At 37.4% G+C, this 24,885-nt stretch overlaps 1 protein-coding gene across 15 annotated transcripts in view; it reads left to right on the top strand.

Annotated features, from left to right (window-relative positions):
- The window catches only part of Gug (arginine-glutamic acid dipeptide repeats grunge), a 109,055-nt gene that overhangs the window by 4,861 nt on the left and 79,309 nt on the right, over positions 1-24,885 (top strand). For all 15 annotated transcript variants that reach the window (XM_076183978.1, XM_076183977.1, XM_076183980.1 and 12 more), the window contains one exon: positions 3,397-3,606. In XM_076183978.1, coding sequence (XP_076040093.1) covers positions 3,418-3,606 — 189 coding nt within the window. In that variant the 5' untranslated portion in view covers positions 3,397-3,417. The remainder of the gene's footprint in view (positions 1-3,396; positions 3,607-24,885) is intronic.

Raw genomic sequence — 24,885 nt, 5'->3', positions numbered from 1 at the left:
TGAACTTGAGGCAACAATTGTTATTATTTGTTAGATTGTCCAGGGCAGTGGACAAGGTGCAGGGATGACCCGTCATCCAGGAGGTGCTAAGATGGGAGGGAGGGTGCATGGGAGTGGAGTGTATTTAGGGATGGAATGGGTGGGAATGATTTTATGCCTTTTTCTTTTTGGCTACCTCCCTTGTAAGGGGGAAAAAGCCTTTGTATATATATGTATGTATGTATGTTTTTATTTTGGACTTATTTACAATGGGCAATTTTCATTATATTTGGTTAGTGTCCCATTACAATGGCCTACTATTTAGCCATAAGTTATAATGTCCCAGAGTCAATATCTGAGGAGTGGAGACGTCCATTTCTAGATGTGATAAGTGGTGGGAGTTAACCAGCTCTAGAAATGTTGTGCCCTGCTGCATTGCTTTTGACTCAAGTGGGAGATGGAGCTCCCCTTTATCCCTAAGTTGCTGAGAGGGGAGGAGTGATTGAACGAGGTTTATTTGATTATGATGCCCACGTGTGTGTTTGACTTGGCCACCCCATCTTAGGAGGGGAAAGGGGACTTTGGTGGATTTACCTAATTGTGGTATATAGAAAAAGTCTCTCTCTCTCTCTCTCTCTCTCTCTCTCTCTCTCTCTCTCTCTCTCTCTCTCTCTCTCTCCTCTCTCTCTCCCCCTCTCTCCCCCCTCCCTCCCTCCCCATTTTCTCTCCTCCATTTTTGCTTGCCTCTCTCTTACCTCTCTCCCCTCTCTTCTCTCTCACCTCTCTTCTCTCTCACCTCTCTCCTCTCCTCTCACTCTCTCCTCTCCTCTCCTCTCCTCTCCTCTCCTCTCCTCTCACTCTCTCCTCTCTCTCTCTCTCTCTCTCTCTCTCTCTCTCTCTCTCTCTCTCTCTCTCTCTCTCTCTCTCTCTCTCCTCTCCTCCCTCCCACCCCATTTTCTCTCTCCATTTTCTTTCCTCCATTTTGCTCTCCTATCTCTTACCTCTCTTCTCTCTCCTCTTTTTTACCTCTCTTCTCTCCCCTCTCCTCTCTTTCACCTCTCTTCTCTTCTCTCCTCTCTTCTCTCCTCTCTTCTCTCCTCTTCTCTTCTCTCCTCTTCTCTTCTCTTCTCTCCTCTTCTCTTCTCTTCTCTCTCTCCTCTCTTCTCTCTCCTCTTCTCTCCTCTACTCTTCTCTCCTCTCTTCTCTCTCTCCTCTCTTCTCTCTCCTCTCTTCTCTCTCTCTCTCTCTCCCTCTTCTCTCTCTCCTCTCTTCTCTCTCCTCTCTCTCTCTCTCTCTCTCTCTCTCTCTCTCTCTCTCTCTCTCTCTCTCTCTCTCTCTCTCTCTCTCTCTCTCTCTTTCCTCACTCTTTCATCCCTCCCTCTCTCTCTCTCTCTCTCTCTCTCTCTCTCTCTCTCTCTCTCTCTCTCTTTCCTTCTTTCTCTCTCTCTCTCTCTCTCTCTCTCTCTCTCTCTCTCTCTCTCTCTCTCTCTCTCTCTCTCTCTCTCTTATCTCCACTCTCTCCCCTCTTCTCTCATCTCCTCTCTCTTTCATCTCTTCTCTCATCTCCTCTCTCTTTCATCTCTTCTCTTCTCTCCTCTCCTCTCCTCATCTCCACTCTCTCTCTCTCATCTCCACTCTCTTTCTCATCTCCACTCTCTCTCACATCTCCACTCTCTCTCACATCTCCACTCTCTCATCTCCTCTCTCTCATCTCATCTCTCTCTCTCTCTCTCTCTCTCTCTCTCTCTCTCTCTCTCTGTCTCTCCCTTCTTTCTCTTTGTCTGTCTCTCTCCTGCCCCCCCCCCCCCTCTCTCTTCTCTCTCTCTCTCTCTCTCTCTCTCTCTCTCTCTCTCTCTCTCTGTCTCTCCCTTCTTTCTCTTTGTCTGTCTCTCTCCTGTCTCTCTCTCTCTCTCTCTCTCTCTCTCTCTCCACTCTCTCTCTCTCTCTCTCCTCTCTCTCTCTCTCTCTCTCTCTCTCCTCTCTCTCTCTTTCCACTTTCCTCTCTCTCTTTCTCTCTCTCTCTCTCTCTCTCTCTCTCTCTCTCTCTCTCTCTCTCTACTCTCTCTTTGTCTCTCTCTCTCTCTCCCTCTTCTCTCTCCTCTCTCTCTCTCTCCCTCTCTCTCTCACTCTCTCTCCTCTCTTCTCTCTGTCCTCTCTCTTCTCTCTGTCTCCTCTCTGTCTGTTTGTCTCCTCTGTCTCTGTCTCTCCTCTCTCTCTCTCTCTCTCTCTCTCTCTCACACACACACACACACACACACACACACACACACTCACACACTCTCTCTATTACACTTAGTAGTAATATAAAAATCTTCTATGTATTAGATACCTTTAAATGAACAGTGTTTTTGAGGAACAAAAGGGGCAGCAAAATGGTGAACTCCCACTACAGGTGGATGAAAGACACTCTTTACTTGCCATTGTTGGCTCTTGTAGGTGAACATTTATACATTTGTGTCTTTAGCAAACATTCCCTTTTAGATGGCTCGGGTAATGAGAATGTTGGTGGTCATCAAGCATTGCCTGTGGTTTATTTTTGTTTCTAAAAGAGCAGAGATATAAGGCACTCTGCTTTGGTAGAATTGACAATGATGACTTGTTGCCTAATGACATATAAATAAACTCTAACAAATAGTGCCTCAAGTGATAAAATATCATTATTATAATAGTTGACTCAGGTGTTGCTGGCTGGAAATTTGCTGTCCCATTGCAGATGCCCTAGATCCACAGGCTCTCCCACAAATCTCTCCGGGAAGAAACTTTGAACTAGTGTCTGTATTGTGTTAGTGTAAAAACTCGCATGGGTTTGTGTCAAATGTATTATGGTTAACTGAAAATTGTCAAATTCAGGAAGGGCAAATTGTACATACATTGGCATGATATGGTACATAAATGTACAGAAGATCAAACAGTCAGAAAGTACATGTATGAATACATTGAAAAGTATATTGGGTCATTTTGAGGGTGACAACAAGGTAGGAGGGCTGGGAGGGGGGTTATCTGTTACCATATATTGTATTTTCCTTTTTTCATAATGTAAATAGTATACTAAATACTACACTAGTCCTTACACATGTCCTTAAACAGTATTTTTGTATCAGAGCTTTTTCTATATATATATATATATATATATATATATATATATATATATATATATAAAGGCTGCAACTGTAAGATTTGGAAGGTTAAGATAAATTTAAATCACTAGCTAGTTTTTTTTTTTTTTCTCTCCATAGTTGCTTATGAATACCACACAGCTAGGATTGTATTTCACAGTGTAATTTTTTCTTCTTCTTTCTAAATAATCATAGAATTATTTTGTTTGCATTTTTACAGGGTGTAATGGTTTTATTTTATTTTGCTTATTTTTTAATATATGCCTTTGTAATTTATTATATTATCTTTCTTTTGTAACAGATGTATGCGACAATGTAGGGCATGATGACGACCATGGACAAAGACAAGAGTGGGGAACAGGAGGAGAATGGAGGGGGTCCTGACCTGCCAACATCCTCCTCCAATTCATCCGTGTCTGCCACAGTCAGCGTTTCTGCCAATCCAACACCTCCAAGTGGCCCAATTGTTCCTGGTGGACCCAACGGACCAGATGGAACTGTCATAGAGGAGGTAATAGATTTATTGTTATTATTATTATTTTTTTATTTATTTATTTACTTATTTATATTTCCCTCCGAATCACATAAAGAATTGTCACTCCAGTCTTCGAGAGGGTGACAATTCTTCATGTGGGCTATCCTAGGGTGACAATTCTTCATGTGGGCCATCTTAGGTTTACGATTCTTTGGTTGTATAAGATGATAATAAGCATAACCCTCATTCAACCTAACCTAACTTAACCTAACCTAATCCTAACCTAACCTAATCTTTATTCCACTGTTGATATTTGGCGTACTGGGGTGACTAATTCTTCAGGTGGGATCTCCTGGGGTGATGATTCTTCATGTGGCATTCTGGGGTGACACCACCACCACCACCACCACCACCACCACCACCACCACCACCACCACCACCACCACCACCACCACCACCACCACCACCACCACCACCACCACCACCACCACCTTCTCCTCCTCCTCCTCCTCCTCCATTTGATGAGTTAGTTATACACCTTGTAACATTTCATTGTATGTAGCTTATATGAAGGACAAAAAAATAAGATTAAGTACACATGATGGTAAATGAGAAGAGAGCAATAGTAGCAGTAGTATGAGAGTCATAGTAGCAGGTGTAAAGTCAGACAGTGAACTAGTGAGCAGAGAAAAGTGACTAATGTGAAAGTATAGAGGGAAATTGCATTAAGACAAAACCAAATAAGCCCTAGTATGAAGTGAATAAAGGAAGGAGTTTATGGTAAGAAACAGAGTGAGGAATGATAAGAGCAAGTTCCTGATGCAGCAAGAGGAGGAGGTAAAGAAGTTAACATGTCAGTTGCTCCTGATATCTCTGGCAGAGGATCTCTAGCCTTGAGGAGTCTGGCCGCAGTTGCTGAGTTGCCTCATAGGCCTTTTGTGCAGGTGTCTGGGTTGTGATTGTGCTAGTCAGTAGAAGATAAATTGATGGCTGTCATCTGTGAGGCGATTAATTCTTGGGCAGATGGTGTGTGTGACCAGGCCAATTCTCTGCTGATGTTTTCATGTTGGGTGGTGCCCTCAGTATAGTCAGGTTGTTGGAGGATAGAATGGTTCCATGTGATTTTACTTGAAAGAAGAGGGGGAGATGTAGTTGGATTTTGGGATCAGTTGCAGAATCCCCTGTGGGCACATGTGCACACACACACTATCTGGAACAAACTGAATGAAGAAACAGTGAGCACAAAAACTATACAAGAATTTAAGAATCAAACTGGATGCTGAAAGATACAAAAGCGGGTCGCTGTGAGCATAGCTCTCTTTCCGTAAAATACAATTAGGTAAATACACACGCACACACACACACACACACACACACACACACACACACACACACACACACTTCAGCGAATGGACGGCTTGGATGACGTTCTGAAGAAAACTGAAGTCTGTGGATCCCAACGCAAAGAACGTAACATAAGAACATAAGAAATAAAGGAGACTGCAAAAGACCATAAGGCCTACACTAGGCAGCTCCGTATCCATCACCACCTGTCGTCCCCATCCATAAAGTTGTCTAATCGTTTTTTAAAACAACTGATAGTTTCAGCGCTTACTACGTGGTTACTAAGTTTATTCCATTCATCGACCACCCTATTTGTAAACCAATTCTTGCCTATTTCCTTCTTAAATCTAAATTTGTCCAGTTTATACCCATTACTGCGAGTCCTGCCCTGTTGTTTTATTATGATGACCTTGTTTGCATCACCCTTGTTATAGCCTTTGATCCACTTGAACACTTCTATTAGATCACCCCGCACTCTGCGTCTTTCCAGAGAGTGTAAGTTTAGGTGCCTAAGCCTCTCTTCGTAAGGCAAATTTCCGAGTCCTTGTATCATTTTGGTCATTCTTCTCTGTACTGATTCTAGTGAATTTATGTCCATTTTGTAGGACGGAGACCAAAACTGTACCGCATAGTCAAGGATGGGTCTAACTATCGCTAGATAGAGTTTAATAATTACCTCTGCACTTCTATTTGTTACCGTCCTAGCAATGAAGCCTAATGCTCTGTTTGCTTTATTTCTGGCGCTAATGCACTGCTTCCTGGTTTTAAGGTCCGGACTCACCAGAACTCCCAAGTCCCTCTCGCACTCAGATTTTTCTAAGAACGTGCCATCTAAGTTGTATCTATTTTCGGGGTTGTGTAGCCCTACGTTTAACACGCTACACTTAGAGATATTGAAGTTCATTTGCCATTTCACCGACCATGTTAACAGTTTATTAAGATCATCCTGCAGAATCTGGGCGTCTTCTCCTGACCTAATTAGGCGTCCTATTTTAGTGTCGTCCGCAAACTTACTAACATCACTATTCAACCCATCGTCTAAGTCGTTTATATACATAATGAACAATAAGGGACCCAAAACCGAGCCCTGGGGGACCCCGCTAGTAACATTGCCCCACCTAGATTTTATTCCATTTATGGTGACCCGCTGTTTTCTGTTACTAATCCAAGCTCTAATCCATTCTAACACTTTTCCTCCTATGCCATGGGCTTTGATTTTATTTAGTAGTCTCTGGTGTGGCACTTTGTCGAACGCTTTGCTAAAGTCAAGGTAAATAACATCGTAATTTTCATTGTTGTCTGACGCCTTATATACCTTAGTGTAAAAGGATAGAAGATTAGTCACGCATGACTTACCTTTGGAGAAACCATGCTGTGAATCACGAATTAAATTATGCCCTTCAATGTGTTCTCTGAGTCTATTTACTATTATTGATTCAAGCATTTTTCCTATAACCGATGTCAAACTGATTGGCCTGTAGTTGCATATGGTCGATCTATCTCCCTTCTTAAAAACAGGAACAACGTTTGCCTGCCTCCAAGCAGTTGGAACAGAACCAGTGTCTACCGATTTATTGAATATTTCAGTTAACTGGTCGCAGATTTCAAATTTACACTCTTTAAGCATTCTTGGAAAAATTTCGTCCGGACCCGGAGATTTTGTAGCTTTAAGTCTGTCAATCTGCTTGATAACTTCTTCTTTACTAATACTGATATTAGTTAGGCTATTTTCTTCATCCCCTCTGAAAATCGGATCGCAGTCAGGTACTTTATCTAACCTCTCATTAGTAAACACCGATAGAAAATAATTGTTAAACTCCTCACTCATTTTTTCTTCCGATTCTATCATGACATTTTCATCGTTTTTAATTGGTCCTATTCTTTCTTTATTTTTTGTTCTATAGAGGTGAAAGAAACCCTTTGGGTTGGATTTTGCTTGACTGGCAACCTTGATTTCATAATTACGTTTCGCTGAACGTGTATTCCTTTTAACCAGCTTTGCCATTTCGTTATATCTTGATCTAAGGTGTGATTCCCCGTTTTTTATTTTTACGTAAAGTCCTCTTTTAATTCCGATCTCATGTTTCAATCTGTCCGTCATCCATTTGGGAGTATTACTATTTTTTCGTATTGACTTTAGGGGGATAAATGTGTTTTGTGCATTAATAATTAGATCTGCCAGATTGCTATACATCTCATCCAAAGTACTGACCTGATTTTTGGGCCGTCGCCCCGAATCGACCTGACCCAAGGCACGCGCATCAATCTCTTTGACCCAGACCTGATCTAAGGTATGCGTATTTCTCTCTTTGACCCAGACCTGACCCAAGGTACGCGTATCCTCCTTGACCCACTTCTGATTATCAGCCCCGCAACGAGAATCAAGAATGTTTGAAACGTCCGGATTGTTTTTCGTATTCAATTTCAAATAGGTTTTTATATTGTCAAAGTTTGCTTTCCTGAAGTCTGGTACTTGAACGTTATTTGTACTTTTTATTTTTTCCCAGATAATATTAAATCTTATTTCTTGATGATCGCTAAAGCCTAGACTATCGCCCACTATTATGCTGCTAATTTGGTGCTCATTTTTTGTTAGAATTAAGTCCAGGGTATTTTTGTCCCCTCGTAGGATCGGTAATCATTTGTTTTAGGAAATTATCCTGCACCACATCTAGGAATTGTTTCGCTTCATGATCTCCTATTAAGGTTTCCCAGTCAATGTTTCTATAGTTAAAATCTCCCATGATTACAACGTTTTTGTACTGGGACGCTCTATGAATTTCATGAATTAGGGAATCAGTCTGCTCAATGCTAAGGTTAGGAGGTCTATACAAGACGCCAATAATAACTTTCTTATTCTTGCCTATAATCTCTACCCAAATAGATTCCGTACAGTCCTCTTCCTTAATCGAATTGTTGATAATACAGTTTAATGTATTTTTAACGAAAAGTGCTACACCTCCCCCATTCCTGCCGACCCTATCCTTATGAAAAAACTTATATCCTTCTATTTCGATTTCCGGAAGGAAATGTTTATCAGCCATGTTGATCCAGGATTCAGTAATGGCTATAATATCGAAATTTTCTACGCATGCTTTACCTCGCAGCAAATCAATTTTGTTAATTATGCTCCTACTATTTGTATAGTAAACTTTAAGTTTATCTTCCCTCCACCTGCTTTGGTGATTTTTTGTACAGTCCTCTAAGTTGTTTCTATTTCCTAAACTATATTCCGATACTTCCCCCCCTACTCCCACATAATCTACCCGAAAAAAAACCTGTAGGATGCCTACTTCTCGCTCAAGGGATTCAGCAAGGAGCCGAAATCCTTTGGGAGACAAGTGCACTCCGTCCCTTGTGTATAGGTGATTCTTACCATAAAAGCGGTCCCAGTTGTCGACAAATGCCCATCCATTAGCCTTACAATGTTTTGCCAGCCTGCAATTCATTGCAATAGCCCTGGAATGCCACATGCCTCCAACTCTACGCCTCGGAAGGATTCCACATACTACAGGAACACCTCCCCTATTTCTGATCTTGTCTAGCGCATCTCGGTACCGCGCAAATAATTCCTCACTTCCTACCTTACCTATATCATTTCCTCCGGCACTTAAGCAAACTACTGGGTCCTTACCTTCCCCTACTAGACACTCTTCAATCCTATCTCTAACATCACCTATGCCCGCGCCGGGGAAACACACCTGCGTCCTATGCTTCCTATCTTTGTCGCAGAAAACCCTGTCTAAATACCTCACTTGACTGTCTCCTACTACCAAAATCTTACCTGTGGGCAGGGATCCAGCGTCTGCCCTTTTCTTCATCTCTTGGATTTCATTAGTTCCTTCTTCCTGCAGATTTGCCAGCACTTGAAACGAGTTTTTGCATTTCAGTGGGGCTGGTGAGGAATTTTCTCCACTTTTCCGCATCTTATTTCTCACCGTATTCCATCCATGCTCATCGCTAATATTGCCTTCCGTATCATGGGCCTTCGAGCGGAGAACTCGATTCTCCTCCTTAAGGCACTTAACAGCATCCTCCAAGGCTTCAATTCTACTAAGTAGAGATTGTACCTCTTCGGTGCTGAACACAGTGACACGTTCACTCGCCATATCGCTAACTGAGAAGTGCCTAGTGTTTTGCTGGGTGGGGGGTAATTTGCTCGTGGAGTTGTGGTAAAGTAGGGAAAGAGGAAATGGGGAGGGATTACTGAGGGAAATGGAAGGAAATGAGGAGGGAGTAGACTTGGCCCAGCCAGACAAGCGGAAGGTAAACAAACGACTGAGTGAGGATGACATGTCTAATAAAAATGTAAAGATTAGAAGTATAGAGAGGAGCAATACAGAAGAAAGTGACGAGAATATGTTCCAGGGATTTAAAGAGGGTGGGGGGGACACAACCCCCCCCCCCCCCGACTGATAAGACTAGAGGAGAGAGTTGATAAGGTGATCGAGGACTTGGAGCGTAAGTTAGGTAACGTAGACTCCATTTTCCAAAGAATTGAAAGGTTGGAACAACTAGAGAAGGCTAACAGAAACTTAACTGAAGAAATAGAGGACCTAAAAAGACAGTTAGGAAATGTAAAGGAGGAGAATGAGAAATTGAAGAAGAATAGTAATGAAAACAGAGAGAAAATAGCTACAGAAGCTAAAAATTGGAGAATAACTCAAGAAGGGAATAAGGTTTCATTCACTGACATAGTCAAACAGCAATTGAAAGAACATAATGAAGACTCAGTTATTAAAGTGATGAGACAGAAGGAGAATATAGTAAGAGAATTAGCTGACAAAAAGAAATGTATAATTATATTAGGAATGGAAGAGAAACATAACCCAGATAGAACCGCAAGAATCAAGGAGGAAAATGAAAGAGTAAGCAGTTTATTAAAATTAGTCCAGGAAGATGAACCAGAAATTATAAAGGAAATTGAGGAAAAATTCAGACTCGGAAAATATAGTACAGATAAGACCAGACCAATTAAGATTAAATTCAGGTCACAAACAACAGCAGAGAAAATTCTATCCAAGACAGGGAAACTAGCAACAAATGATCAATATAAAAAGGTATGGATAAAAAGAGAAATGAATAAGGAGGAAAGAGAGGCAGAAAAGCAGAAAAGAATTGAAGCTAAGGCAAAAAACGAGGAAAGAACGGAGTCAGAGAAAGAGAGATTCTATTGGAGAGTAGTGAACATGAAAATAAAGCAGTTCGACATACTAAAGAAAAACATAAGGGAAACAGAGAATACAATGGAAGTGGCAGAAAACTAAGAGTGTCTTACACAAATATAGATGGATTGATAACAGGATTGAATGAACTGAATGATTATTTGAAAGAAAAAGAACCGGACATAATGGGAATTGTAGAAACAAAATTAAAAGGCCCACTACCACCCAACAGTGTAGGACATGATACATACAATTATTGGATTAGAAACAGAGAGAAAAAACAAGGGGTGGAGTTATGTTCCTGACTAAGAAGGATATAAACGTGAAAGGTGTCATATATGGAAAGAATACAGTAGAGATGATTATGATAGAAGTGGAAGACCGAGATAAGAAGAGCAGAAAATTTGTGATCAATTATGTGCCTCCGAAAACAGCCTCATGGGAGGAGAGTGAACATAAAAGTATGTTAGAGGACACAAAGATAGCATTAACTAAAATAATGGAAGACGGAGGAAGAATAGTTATGATGGGCGACTTTAATTGCAAAGAAATCTGCTGGGAAGAAATGACAGTAAAGAGTGGTGATGACTCATGGGGAAATGCTCTACTTGAGATGATTACTGACCATTCAATGACACAATGGATACAAGAGAACACTAGGTATAGAAATGAAGAAGAACCATCGAGGCTAGACTTAATAATTACATCTGAACCTAGAATAGTGGACAAGATTGAATATAAAACACCAATAGGTAAAAGTGACCACATATTGATTGAACTGGAACTTAATGAAGAAAAATATATGAAAAGAAATGAACAATATAGAAAAGGAAGAATGATGTATGAAAAAACAAACTTTGATAAAATAAGAGAATTCTTCCAACAAGAAAACTGGGAAGAAATATACAAAGAAGAAACAACAGTGGAAGAGAAATGGAATATTTTGACAAAAATTTACAAAAAAGGAGTGGAAAAGTATGTCCCAAGACAAAAACAAGAAAAAGAATATGTAAAATGCTGGTACAACAAAAGTTGTAGGGAGTTAAAGGACAAAAGAGACAAAGCCTGGAACAGATGGAAAAAAGACAGAAGACCTGAAAAATGGAAAATATATACTGGTTATAGAAATGAATATGTACAAAAGTGCAGAGAGGAAAAAAGAAAATATGAAAAAGATGTTATAGAAAAGTGTAAAGATCAACCAAAACTATTCTACAGATTTGTAAACAATAAACTGAAAAACAAACAAGACTTAGAGAAATTAAGACAAGGAGGAGTTGAATACACTGAGGAAATGGAAATGGCAGAAATTATGAACAAACATTTTAAATCAGTGTTTACAAGGGAAAATATACAACCTGAAGAGATTGAGTGGAAGGAAAAAGTCCCCCCTATGGAAGAAATAGAAGTAACAAAGAATGAAATATTGACACACTTGGGTAATTTTGATGTCAGAAAATCGCATGGGCCAGATGAAATAGCAAACTGGATTCTGAAAGAATGCAGGAATGAACTGGCAGACAAAATACATAGCATAATAAGCAGTTCCTTAAAAAGAAGGAAAAGTTCCAGAAGATTGGAAAAAAGCAAATATAGTACCTATATATAAAGGAGGAAATAAAGAAGAACCTACCAACTATAGACCAGTCTCTCTAACAAGTACAATAGCAAAAATATGTGAAAGAATTATCAAAAGTAGATGGGTAAAATACTTGGAAAAAAACAACGTACTAAATCCAAGGCAATTTGGATTCAGACAAGGACGATCATGCGTCACCAATTTAATATGTTTCTATTCAAGGCTAATAGATATAATACAAGAAAGAGATGGATGGCTGATTGTGCATTTCTAGACCTAAAAAAACAAAAGCTTTTGACAAAGTACCACATAAGAAGTTGCTTAAGAAATTAGAATATGAAGGAGGAATACAAGGTAAATTGCTAAATTGGATGGAAGACTTTTCGCAAGAAAGAAAAATGAGAGTAGTGATAAGAGATCAGCACTCAAAATGGAATGAAGTAATAAGCGGTGTCCCGCAGGGAACAGTTCTGGCCCCAATAATGTTTGCTATATATATTAATGATATGGATGAAGGAATTGAAAGCTATATGAGCTTCTTTGCAGATGATGCAAAATTACTGAAAAGAGTGAAAACTGAAGAAGATTGTGAATCACTACAGAGAGATCTAAATAAAGTACAAGAATGGAGTAGGAAGTGGGAGATGGAGTTCAATACAAAAAAGTGTAGTATAATGGAATTTGGAAAAAGCAAAAACAGAATAACAGGATCATATAATTTGGGAGAAGAAGGAATAAAAAAAGTAGAAAATGAGAAGGACCTGGGAGTCATTGTTATGAATAATATGTCACCTGAGAAACATATAAATAAGATTTTTGGAGAAACTTATAATTTAATAAGAACAATCAAAGTGGCATTTACATACCTGGATGAAGAAATGGTGAGGAAAATCCTAATCACCCTGATAAGACCAAGATTGGAATATGCAGCAACGATATGGTCACCAAGTACAAAAAAATGTATAAAAAAACTTGAAAGAATACAAAGAGCAATTACAAAACTGGCACCAACACTCTCAAAACTATCATATGAAGAGAGACTACAAAAACTTAAACTACAGACACTAGAGCAAAGAAGAGAGAGAGGAGATTTGATAGCTATTTACAGAATCATGAAAGGCATAGAAATTACTGATAGAGAGAATCTGATAAAATGGGATGACAGAAATACAAGAGGACACGGAAAGAAAATAAAAAAAGACAGCTATAGAAGAGATTTTAAAAAGAACAGCTTTCCTCACAGAGCAATAGACAGTTGGAACAAGTTAGATGAGAAAGTGGTGTGTGCAAAAACAATACATGAATTTAAAAATAGTTTAGATAAAATGAGATATGAAGACGGGACCCCACGAGCATAGCTCCCCTTCCCGTAAAATACAACTAGGTAAATACAACTAGGTAAATACACACACACTTCAGCGAATGGACGGCTTGGATGACGTTCTGAAGAAAACTGAAGTCTGTGGATCCCAACGCAAAGAGAAGTGCCTAGTGTTTTTGCAGGGTGGGGGGGAAATTGCTCGTGGAGTAGTGGGAAAGTAGGGAAAGAGGAAAAGGGGAGGATTACTGAGGGAAATGGAAGGAAATGAGGAGGGAGTAGACTTGGCCCAGCCAGACAAGCGGAAGGTAAACAAACGACTGAGTGAGGATGAAATGTCTAATAAAAATGTAAAGATTAGAAGTATAGAGAGGAGCAATACAGAAGAAAGTGACGAGAATATGTTCCAGGGATTTAAAGAGGGTGGGGGGGACACAACCCCCCCCCCCCGACTGATAAGACTAGAGGAGAGAGTTGATAAGGTGATCGAGGACTTGGAGCGTAAGTTAGGTAACGTAGACTCCATTTTCCAAAGAATTGAAAGGTTGGAACAACTAGAGAAGGCTAACAGAAACTTAACTGAAGAAATAGAGGACCTAAAAAGACAGTTAGGAAATGTAAAGGAGGAGAATGAGAAATTGAAGAAGAATAGTAATGAAAACAGAGAGAAAATAGCTACAGAAGCTAAAAATTGGAGAATAACTCAAGAAGGGAATAAGGTTTCATTCACTGACATAGTCAAACAGCAATTGAAAGAACATAATGAAGACTCAGTTATTAAAGTGATGAGACAGAAGGAGAATATAGTAAGAGAATTAGCTGACAAAAAGAAATGTATAATTATATTAGGAATGGAAGAGAAACATAACCCAGATAGAACCGCAAGAATCAAGGAGGAAAATGAAATAGTAAGCAGTTTATTAAAATTAGTCCAGGAAGATGAACCAGAAATTATAAAGGAAATTGAGGAAAAATTCAGACTCGGAAAATATAGTACAGATAAGACCAGACCAATTAAGATTAAATTCAGGTCACAAACAACAGCAGAGAAAATTCTATCCAAGACAGGGAAACTAGCAACAAATGATCAATATAAAAAGGTATGGATAAAAAGAGAAATGAATAAGGAGGAAAGAGAGGCAGAAAAGCAGAAAAGAATTGAAGCTAAGGCAAAAAACGAGGAAAGAACGGAGTCAGAGAAAGAGAGATTCTATTGGAGAGTAGTGAACATGAAAATAAAGCAGTTCGACATACTAAAGAAAAACATAAGGGAAACAGAGAATACAATGGAAGTGGCAGAAAACTAAGAGTGTCTTACACAAATATAGATGGATTGATAACAGGATTGAATGAACTGAATGATTATTTGAAAGAAAAAGAACCGGACATAATGGGAATTGTAGAAACAAAATTAAAAGGCCCACTACCACCCAACAGTGTAGGACATGATACATACAATTATTGGATTAGAAACAGAGAGAAAAAACAAGGGGTGGAGTTATGTTCCTGACTAAGAAGGATATAAACGTGAAAGGTGTCATATATGGAAAGAATACAGTAGAGATGATTATGATAGAAGTGGAAGACCGAGATAAGAAGAGCAGAAAATTTGTGATCAATTATGTGCCTCCGAAAACAGCCTCATGGGAGGAGAGTGAACATAAAAGTATGTTAGAGGACACAAAGATAGCATTAACTAAAATAATGGAAGACGGAGGAAGAATAGTTATGATGGGCGACTTTAATTGCAAAGAAATCTGCTGGGAAGAAATGACAGTAAAGAGTGGTGATGACTCATGGGGAAATGCTCTACTTGAGATGATTACTGACCATTCAATGACACAATGGATACAAGAGAACACTAGGTATAGAAATGAAGAAGAACCATCGAGGCTAGACTTAATAATTACATCTGAACCTAGAATAGTGGACAAGATTGAATATAAAACACCAATAGGTAAAAGTGACCACATATTGATTGAACTGGAACTTAATGAAGAAAAATATATGAAAAGAAATGAACAATATAGAAAAGGAAGAATGATGTATGAAAAAACAAACTTTGATAAAATAAGAGAATTCTTCCAACAAGAAAAAATGGGAAGAAATATACAAAGAAGAAACAACAGTGGAAGAGAAATGGAATATTTTGACAAAAATTTACAAAAAAGGAGTGGAAAAGTATGTCCCAAGACAAAAACAAGAAAAAGAATATGTAAAATGCTGGTACAACAAAAGTTGTAGGGAGTTAAAGGACAAAAGAGACAAAGCCTGGAACAGATGGAAAAAAGACAGAAGACCTGAAAAATGGAAAATATATACTGGTTATAGAAATGAATATGTACAAAAGTGCAGAGAGGAAAAAAGAAAATATGAAAAAGATGTTATAGAAAAGTGTAAAGATCAACCAAAACTATTCTACAGATTTGTAAACAATAAACTGAAAAACAAACAAGACTTAGAGAAATTAAGACAAGGAGGAGTTGAATACACTGAGGAAATGGAAATGGCAGAAATTATGAACAAACATTTTAAATCAGTGTTTACAAGGGAAAATATACAACCTGAAGAGATTGAGTGGAAGGAAAAAGTCCCCCCTATGGAAGAAATAGAAGTAACAAAGAATGAAATATTGACACACTTGGGTAATTTTGATGTCAGAAAATCGCATGGGCCAGATGAAATAGCAAACTGGATTCTGAAAGAATGCAGGAATGAACTGGCAGACAAAATACATAGCATAATAAGCAGTTCCTTAAAAGAAGGAAAAGTTCCAGAAGATTGGAAAAAAGCAAATATAGTACCTATATATAAAGGAGGAAATAAAGAAGAACCTACCAACTATAGACCAGTCTCTCTAACAAGTACAATAGCAAAAATATGTGAAAGAATTATCAAAAGTAGATGGGTAAAATACTTGGAAAAAAACAACGTACTAAATCCAAGGCAATTTGGATTCAGACAAGGACGATCATGCGTCACCAATTTAATATGTTTCTATTCAAGGCTAATAGATATAATACAAGAAAGAGATGGATGGGCTGATTGTGCATTTCTAGACCTAAAAAAAGCTTTTGACAAAGTACCACATAAGAAGTTGCTTAAGAAATTAGAATATGAAGGAGGAATACAAGGTAAATTGCTAAATTGGATGGAAGACTTTTCGCAAGAAAGAAAAATGAGAGTAGTGATAAGAGATCAGCACTCAAAATGGAATGAAGTAATAAGCGGTGTCCCGCAGGGAACAGTTCTGGCCCCAATAATGTTTGCTATATATATTAATGATATGGATGAAGGAATTGAAAGCTATATGAGCTTCTTTGCAGATGATGCAAAATTACTGAAAAGAGTGAAAACTGAAGAAGATTGTGAATCACTACAGAGAGATCTAAATAAAGTACAAGAATGGAGTAGGAAGTGGGAGATGGAGTTCAATACAAAAAAGTGTAGTATAATGGAATTTGGAAAAAGCAAAAACAGAATAACAGGATCATATAATTTGGGAGAAGAAGGAATAAAAAAAGTAGAAAATGAGAAGGACCTGGGAGTCATTGTTATGAATAATATGTCACCTGAGAAACATATAAATAAGATTTTTGGAGAAACTTATAATTTAATAAGAACAATCAAAGTGGCATTTACATACCTGGATGAAGAAATGGTGAGGAAAATCCTAATCACCCTGATAAGACCAAGATTGGAATATGCAGCAACGATATGGTCACCAAGTACAAAAAAATGTATAAAAAAACTTGAAAGAATACAAAGAGCAATTACAAAACTGGCACCAACACTCTCAAAACTATCATATGAAGAGAGACTACAAAAACTTAAACTACAGACACTAGAGCAAAGAAGAGAGAGAGGAGATTTGATAGCTATTTACAGAATCATGAAAGGCATAGAAATTACTGATAGAGAGAATCTGATAAAATGGGATGACAGAAATACAAGAGGACACGGAAAGAAAATAAAAAAAGACAGCTATAGAAGAGATTTTAAAAAGAACAGCTTTCCTCACAGAGCAATAGACATTTGGAACAAGTTAGATGAGAAAGTGGTGTGTGCAAAAACAATACATGAATTTAAAAATAGTTTAGATAAAATGAGATATGAAGACGGGACCCCACGAGCATAGCTCCCCTTCCCGTAAAATACAACTAGGTAAATACAACTAGGTAAATACACACACTTCAGCGAATGGACGGCTTGGATGACGTTCTGAAGAAAACTGAAGTCTGTGGATCCCAACGCAAAGAGAAGTGCCTAGTGTTTTTGCAGGGTGGGGGGAAATTGCTCGTGGAGTAGTGGGAAAGTAGGGAAAGAGGAAAAGGGGAGGCATTACTGAGGGAAATGGAAGGAAATGAGGAGGGAGTAGACTTGGCCCAGCCAGACAAGCGGAAGGTAAACAAACGACTGAGTGAGGATGAAATGTCTAATAAAAATGTAAAGATTAGAAGTATAGAGAGGAGCAATACAGAAGAAAGTGACGCGAAAATGTTCCAGGAATTAAACGTGGGTGGGGGGGACACAACCCCCCCCCCCCGACTGATAAGACTAGAGGAGAGAGTTGATAAGGTGATCGAGGACTTGGAGCGTAAGTTAGGTAACGTAGACTCCATTTTCCAAAGAATTGAAAGGTTGGAACAACTAGAGAAGGCTAACAGAAACTTAACTGAAGAAATAGAGGACCTAAAAAGACAGTTAGGAAATGTAAAGGAGGAGAATGAGAAATTGAAGAAGAATAGTAATGAAAACAGAGAGAAAATAGCTACAGAAGCTAAAAATTGGAGAATAACTCAAGAAGGGAATAAGGTTTCATTCACTGACATAGTCAAACAGCAATTGAAAGAACATAATGAAGACTCAGTTATTAAAGTGATGAGACAGAAGGAGAATATAGTAAGAGAATTAGCTGACAAAAAGAAATGTATAATTATATTAGGAATGGAAGAGAAACATAACCCAGATAGAACCGCAAGAATCAAGGAGGAAAATGAAATAGTAAGCAGTTTATTAAAATTAGTCCAGGAAGATGAACCAGAAATTATAAAGGAAATTGAGGAAAAATTCAGACTCGGAAAATATAGTACAGATAAGACCAGACCAATTAAGATTAAATTCAGGTCACAAACAACAGCAGAGAAAATTCTATCCAAAACAGGGAAACTAGCAACAAATGATCAATATAAAAAGGTATGGATAAAAAGAGAAATGAATAAGGAGGAAAGAGAGGCAGAAAAGCAGAAAAGAATTGAAGCTAAGGCAAAAAACGAGGAAAGAACGGAGTCAGAGAAAGAGAGATTCTATTGGAGAGTAGTGAACATGAAAATAAAGCAGTTCGACATACTAAAGAAAAACATAAGGGAAACAGAGAACACAATGGAAGTGGCAGAAAACTAAGAGTGTCTTACACAAATATAGATGGATTGATAACAGGATTGAATGAACTGAATGATTATTTGAAAGAAAAAGAACCGGACATAATGGGAATTGTAGAAACAAAATTAAAAGGCCCACTACCACCCAACAGTGTAGGACATGATACATACAATTATTGGATTAGAAACAGAGAGAAAAAACAAGGGGTGGAGTTATGTTCCTGACTAAGAAGGATATAAACGTGAAAGGTGTCATATATGGAAAGAATACAGTAGAGATGATTATGATAGAAGTGGAAGACCGAGATAAGAAGAGCAGAAAATTTGTGATCAATTATGTGCCTCCGAAAACAGCCTCATGGGAGGAGAGTGAACATAAAAGTATGTTAGAGGACACAAAGATAGCATTAACTAAAATAATGGAAGACGGAGGAAGAATAGTTATGATGGGCGACTTTAATTGCAAAGAAATCTGCTGGGAAGAAATGACAGTAAAGGGTGGAGACGGCTCATGGGGAAATGCTCTACTTGAGATGATTACTGACCATTCAATGACACAATGGATACAAGAGAACACTAGGTATAGAAATGAAGAAGAACCATCGAGGCTAGACTTAATAATTACATCTGAACCTAGAATAGTGGACAAGATTGAATATAAAACACCAATAGGTAAAAGTGACCACATATTGATTGAACTGGAACTTAATGAAGAAAAATATATGAAAAGAAATGAACAATATAGAAAAGGAAGAATGATGTATGAAAAAACAAACTTTGATAAAATAAGAGAATTCTTCCAACAAGAAAACTGGGAAGAAATATACAAAGAAGAAACATCAGTGGAAGAGAAATGGAATATTTTGACAAAAATTTACAAAAAAGGAGTGGAAAAGTATGTCCCAAGACAAAAACAAGAAAAAGAATATGTAAAATGCTGGTACAACAAAAGTTGTAGGGAGTTAAAAGACAAAAGAGACAAAGCCTGGACCAGATGGAAAAAAGACAGAAGACCTGAAAAATGGAAAATATATACTGGTTATAGAAATGAATATGTACAAAAGTGCAGAGAGGAAAAAAGAAAATATGAAAAAGATGTTATAGAAAAGTGTAAAGATCAACCAAAACTATTCTACAGATTTGTAAACAATAAACTGAAAAACAAACAAGACTTAGAGAAATTAAGACAAGGAGGAGTTGAATACACTGAGGAAATGGAAATGGCAGAAATTATGAACAAACATTTTAAATCAGTGTTTACAAGGGAAAATATACAACCTGAAGAGATTGAGTGGAAAGAAAAAGTCCCCCCTATGGAAGAAATAGAAGTAACAAAGAATGAAATATTGACACACTTGGGTAATTTTGATGTCAGAAAATCGCATGGGCCAGATGAAATAGCAAACTGGATTCTGAAAGAATGCAGGAATGAACTGGCAGACAAAATACATAGCATAATAAGCAGTTCCTTAAAAGAAGGAAAAGTTCCAGAAGATTGGAAAAAAGCAAATATAGTACCTATATATAAAGGAGGAAATAAAGAAGAACCTACCAACTATAGACCAGTCTCTCTAACAAGTACAATAGCAAAAATATGTGAAAGAATTATCAAAAGTAGATGGGTAAAATACTTGGAAAAAAACAACGTACTAAATCCAAGGCAATTTGGATTCAGACAAGGACGATCATGCGTCACCAATTTAATATGTTTCTATTCAAGGCTAATAGATATAATACAAGAAAGAGATGGATGGGCTGATTGTGCATTTCTAGACCTAAAAAAAGCTTTTGACAAAGTACCACATAAGAAGTTGCTTAAGAAATTAGAATATGAAGGAGGAATACAAGGTAAATTGCTAAATTGGATGGAAGACTTTTTGCAAGAAAGAAAAATGAGAGTAGTGATAAGAGATCAGCACTCAAAATGGAATGAAGTAATAAGCGGTGTCCCGCAGGGAACAGTTCTGGCCCCAATAATGTTTGCTATATATATTAATGATATGGATGAAGGAATTGAAAGCTATATGAGCTTCTTTGCAGATGATGCAAAACTACTGAAAAGAGTGAAAACTGAAGAAGATTGTGAATCACTACAGAGAGATCTAAATAAAGTACAAGAATGGAGTAGGAAGTGGGAGATGGAGTTCAATACAAAAAAGTGTAGTATAATGGAATTTGGAAAAAGCAAAAACAGAATAACAGGATCATATAATTTGGGAGAAGAAGGAATAAAAAAAGTAGAAAATGAGAAGGACCTGGGAGTCATTGTTATGAATAATATGTCACCTGAGAAACATATAAATAAGATTTTTGGAGAAACTTATAATTTAATAAGAACAATCAAAGTGGCATTTACATACCTGGATGAAGAAATGGTGAGGAAAATCCTAATCACCCTGATAAGACCAAGATTGGAATATGCAGCAACGATATGGTCACCAAGTACAAAAAAATGTATAAAAAAACTTGAAAGAATACAAAGAGCAATTACAAAACTGGCACCAACACTCTCAAAACTATCATATGAAGAGAGACTACAAAAACTTAAACTACAGACACTAGAGCAAAGAAGAGAGAGAGGAGATTTGATAGCTATTTACAGAATCATGAAAGGCATAGAAATTACTGATAGAGAGAATCTGATAAAATGGGATGACAGAAATACAAGAGGACACGGAAAGAAAATAAAAAAAGACAGCTATAGAAGAGATTTGAAAAAGAACAGCTTTCCTCACAGAGCAATAGACAGTTGGAACAAGTTAGATGAGAAAGTGGTGTGTGCAAAAACAATACATGAATTTAAAAATAGTTTAGATAAAATGAGATATGAAGACGGGACCCCACGAGCATAGCTCCCCTTCCCGTAAAATACAACTAGGTAAATACAACTAGGTAAATACACACACACACACACACTTCAACGAACGGACAGCTTAGAAGACGTTCTGAAGAAAATTGAAGTTTCGTGGATCCCAACGCAAAGAGAAGTGCCTATTGTATTTACAGGGTGGGGGGAAATTGCTCATGGGGTAGTGGGAAAGTAGGGAAAGAGGAGAAGGGGAGGGATTGCTGAGGGAAATGGAAGGAAATGAGGAAGGAGAGGACTTGGCCCAGGCAGACAGGCGAAAGGTAAACAAACGACCCCCCGATCAGCTGAGCGATGATGAAATGTCTAATAAAAATGTAAAGATTAGAAGTATAGATAAGAGCAATACAGTAGAAAGTGATGAGAATATTTTCCAGGGATTTAAAGAGGGTGGGGGGGACACAACTAGAAGACTAGACAAGACTAGAAGAGAAGGTCGATAAGATGATCGAGGACTTGGAGCGTAGGTTCGGTCATGTTAACAACATTATACGGAGAGTTGAAAAATTGGAAGAACTAAAGAAGGCGAACAAAAACTTAACTAAGGAAATTGAAGAATTAAAAAAACAGTTAAAAGAAGTAAAAGATGAGAATAAAGTCTTAAAGGAGAATAATAAGGAGAACAAGGAGGGTTGGAAAAAAATTCAAGAAAATAGCAAAGTTGCATTCACTGACATAATCAGACAGCAAATGAATGAACAAACTGAAAACTCAGTTATTAAAGTGATGAGACAGAAGGAGAATATAGTAAGAGACTTAGCAGACAGAAAGAAATGTATAATTATATTAGGAATGGAAGAGAAACATAACCCAGATAGAACCACAAGAATCAAAGAGGAAAATGAAAAAGTAAGAAATTTACTAGAATTAGTTCAGGAAGATGAACCAGAAATAATGAAACAAATCGAAGAGAAATTCAGGTTTGGGAAATATAGTACAGACAAGACCAGACCAATTAAGATTAAATTCAGGTCACAAACTACGGCTGAGAATATCTTATCCAAAACAGGGAAACTAGCAACAAGTGAACAATATAAAAAGGTATGGATAAAAAGGGAAATGAATAAAGAGGAAAGAGAGGAAGAAAAACAGAAAAGACTTGAAGCAAAGGAAAAAACGAGATAAGAACGGAGTCAGAAAAAGAGAGATTCTATTGGAGAGTAGTGAATATGAAACTAAAGAAAGTCGACATACAAGAGAAAAACAGAAGGGAAACAGAGAACACAATGGAAGTGGCAGACAACTAAGAGTGTCTTACACAAATATAGATGGATTAATAACAGGATTGAATGAACTGAATGATTATTTGAAAGAAAAAGAACCAGACATAATGGGAATTGTAGAAACAAAATTAAAAGGTCCACTACCACCCAACAGTGTAGGACATGATGCATATAATTATTGGATTAGAAACAGAGTGAAAAAGGAAGGGGGTGGAGTTATGTTCCTGACTAAGAAGGATATAAACGTGAAGTGTGTCACATATGGAAAGAATACAGTAGAGATGATAATGATGGAAGTAGAAGACAGAGATAAGAAGAGCAGAAAGTTTGTGATAAATTATGTGCCCCCGAAAACAGCCTCATGGGAAGAGAGTGAACATAAAAGTATGTTAGAGGACACAAAGATAACATTAAACAAGATAATGGAAGAGGGAGGAAAAATAGTTATGATGGGCGACTTTAATTGCAAAGAAATCTGCTGGGAAGAAATGACGGTAAAGGGTGGAGACGGCTCATGGGGAAACGCTCTACTTGAGATGGTTACTGACCACACAATGACACAATGGATACAGGAGAACACTAGGTATAGAAATGAAGAAGAGCCATCGAGACTAGACCTAGTAATTACATCCGAACCTAGAATAGTGGACAAAATTGAATATAAAACACCAATAAGTAAAAGTGACCACATATTGATTGAACTGGAACTTAATGAAGAAAAATATATGAAAAGAAATGAACAATATAGTAAAGGAAGAATGATTTATGAAAAAACAAACTTTGATAAAATAAGAGAATTCTTTCAAAGGGAAAACTGGGAAGAAATATACAAAGAAGAAACAACAGTAGAAGAGAAATGGAATATTTTGACAAAAATTTACAAAAAAGGAGTGGAAAAGTATGTCCCAAGACAAAAACAAGAAAAAGAATATGTAAAATGCTGGTACAACAAAAGCTGTAGGGAGTTAAAAGTCAAAAGAGACAAAGCCTGGACCAGATGGAAAAAAGACAGAAGACCTGAAAAATGGAAAATATATACCTGTTATAGAAATGAATATGTACAAATGTGCAGAGAGGAAAAGAGAAAATATGAAAAAGATATCATAGAAAAGTGTAAAGATCAACCAAAACTATTCTACAGATTTGTAAACAATAAACTGAAAAACAAACAAGACTTGGAGAAATTAAGACAAGAGGGAGTTGAATACACTGAGGAAATGGAAATGGCGGAAATTATGAACAAACATTTTAAATCAGTGTTTACAAGGGAGAACATACAACCTGAAGAGAACGAATGGAAAGAGAAAGTCCCCCCTATGGAAGAAATAGAAGTAACAAAGAATGAAATATTAACACACTTGAGTAATCTTGATGTCAGAAAATCGCATGGACCAGATGAAATAGCAAACTGGATACTGAAAGAATGCAGAAATGAACTGGCAGACAAAATACATAGCATACTAAATAGTTCCTTGAAAGAAGGAAAAGTTCCAGAAGATTGGAAAAAAGCAAATATAGTACCTATATATAAAGGAGGAAATAAAGAAGAACCTACCAACTATAGACCAGTCTCTCTAACAAGTACAATAGCAAAAATTTGTGAAAGAATTATCAAAAGTAGATGGGTAAAATATTTAGAAAAAAACAAAGTGTTAAATCCAAGGCAATTTGGATTCAGACAAGGACGATCATGCGTCACCAATTTAATATGTTTCTACTCAAGGCTAATAGATATAATACAAGAAAGAGATGGATGGGCGGACTGTGCATTTTTAGATCTAAAGAAAGCTTTTGACAAAGTACCACATAAGAAGTTGCTTAAGAAATTAGAAACTGAAGGAGGAATACAGGGCAAACTACTAAATTGGATGGAGGACTTTTTGCAAGAAAGAAAAATGAGAGTAGTGATAAGAAACCAGCACTCAAAATGGGATGAAGTAATAAGCGGTGTTCCGCAGGGAACAGTTCTGGCCCCAATAATGTTTGCTATATATATTAATGATATGGATGAAGGAATTGAAAGCTATATGAGCTTCTTTGCAAATGATGCAAAACTACTGAAAAGAGTGAAAACTGAAGAAGATTGTGAATCACTACAGAGAGATCTAAATAAAGTACAAGAATGGAGTAGGAAGTGGGAGATGGAGTTCAATACAAAAAAGTGTAGTATAATGGAATTTGGAAAAAGCAAAAACAGAATAACAGGAGCATATAAATTGGGAGAAGAAGGAATAAAAAAAGTAGAAAATGAGTCACCTGAGAAACATATAAATAAGATTTTTGGAGAAACTTATAATTTAATAAGAACAATCAAAGTTGCATTTACATATCTGGATGAAGAAATGGTGAAGAAAATCCTAATCACCCTGATAAGACCAAGATTGGAATATGTAGCAACGATATGGTCACCAAGTACAAAAAAATGTATAAAAAAACTTG

The sequence above is a fragment of the Oratosquilla oratoria genome, chromosome 4, assembly GCF_046742065.1.
Source record: "Oratosquilla oratoria isolate Oo_2021 chromosome 4, ASM4674206v1, whole genome shotgun sequence".
Classification (NCBI taxonomy): Eukaryota; Metazoa; Arthropoda; class Malacostraca; order Stomatopoda; family Squillidae; genus Oratosquilla; species Oratosquilla oratoria.
This window is presented reverse-complemented; position numbering and strand designations above follow the sequence as displayed.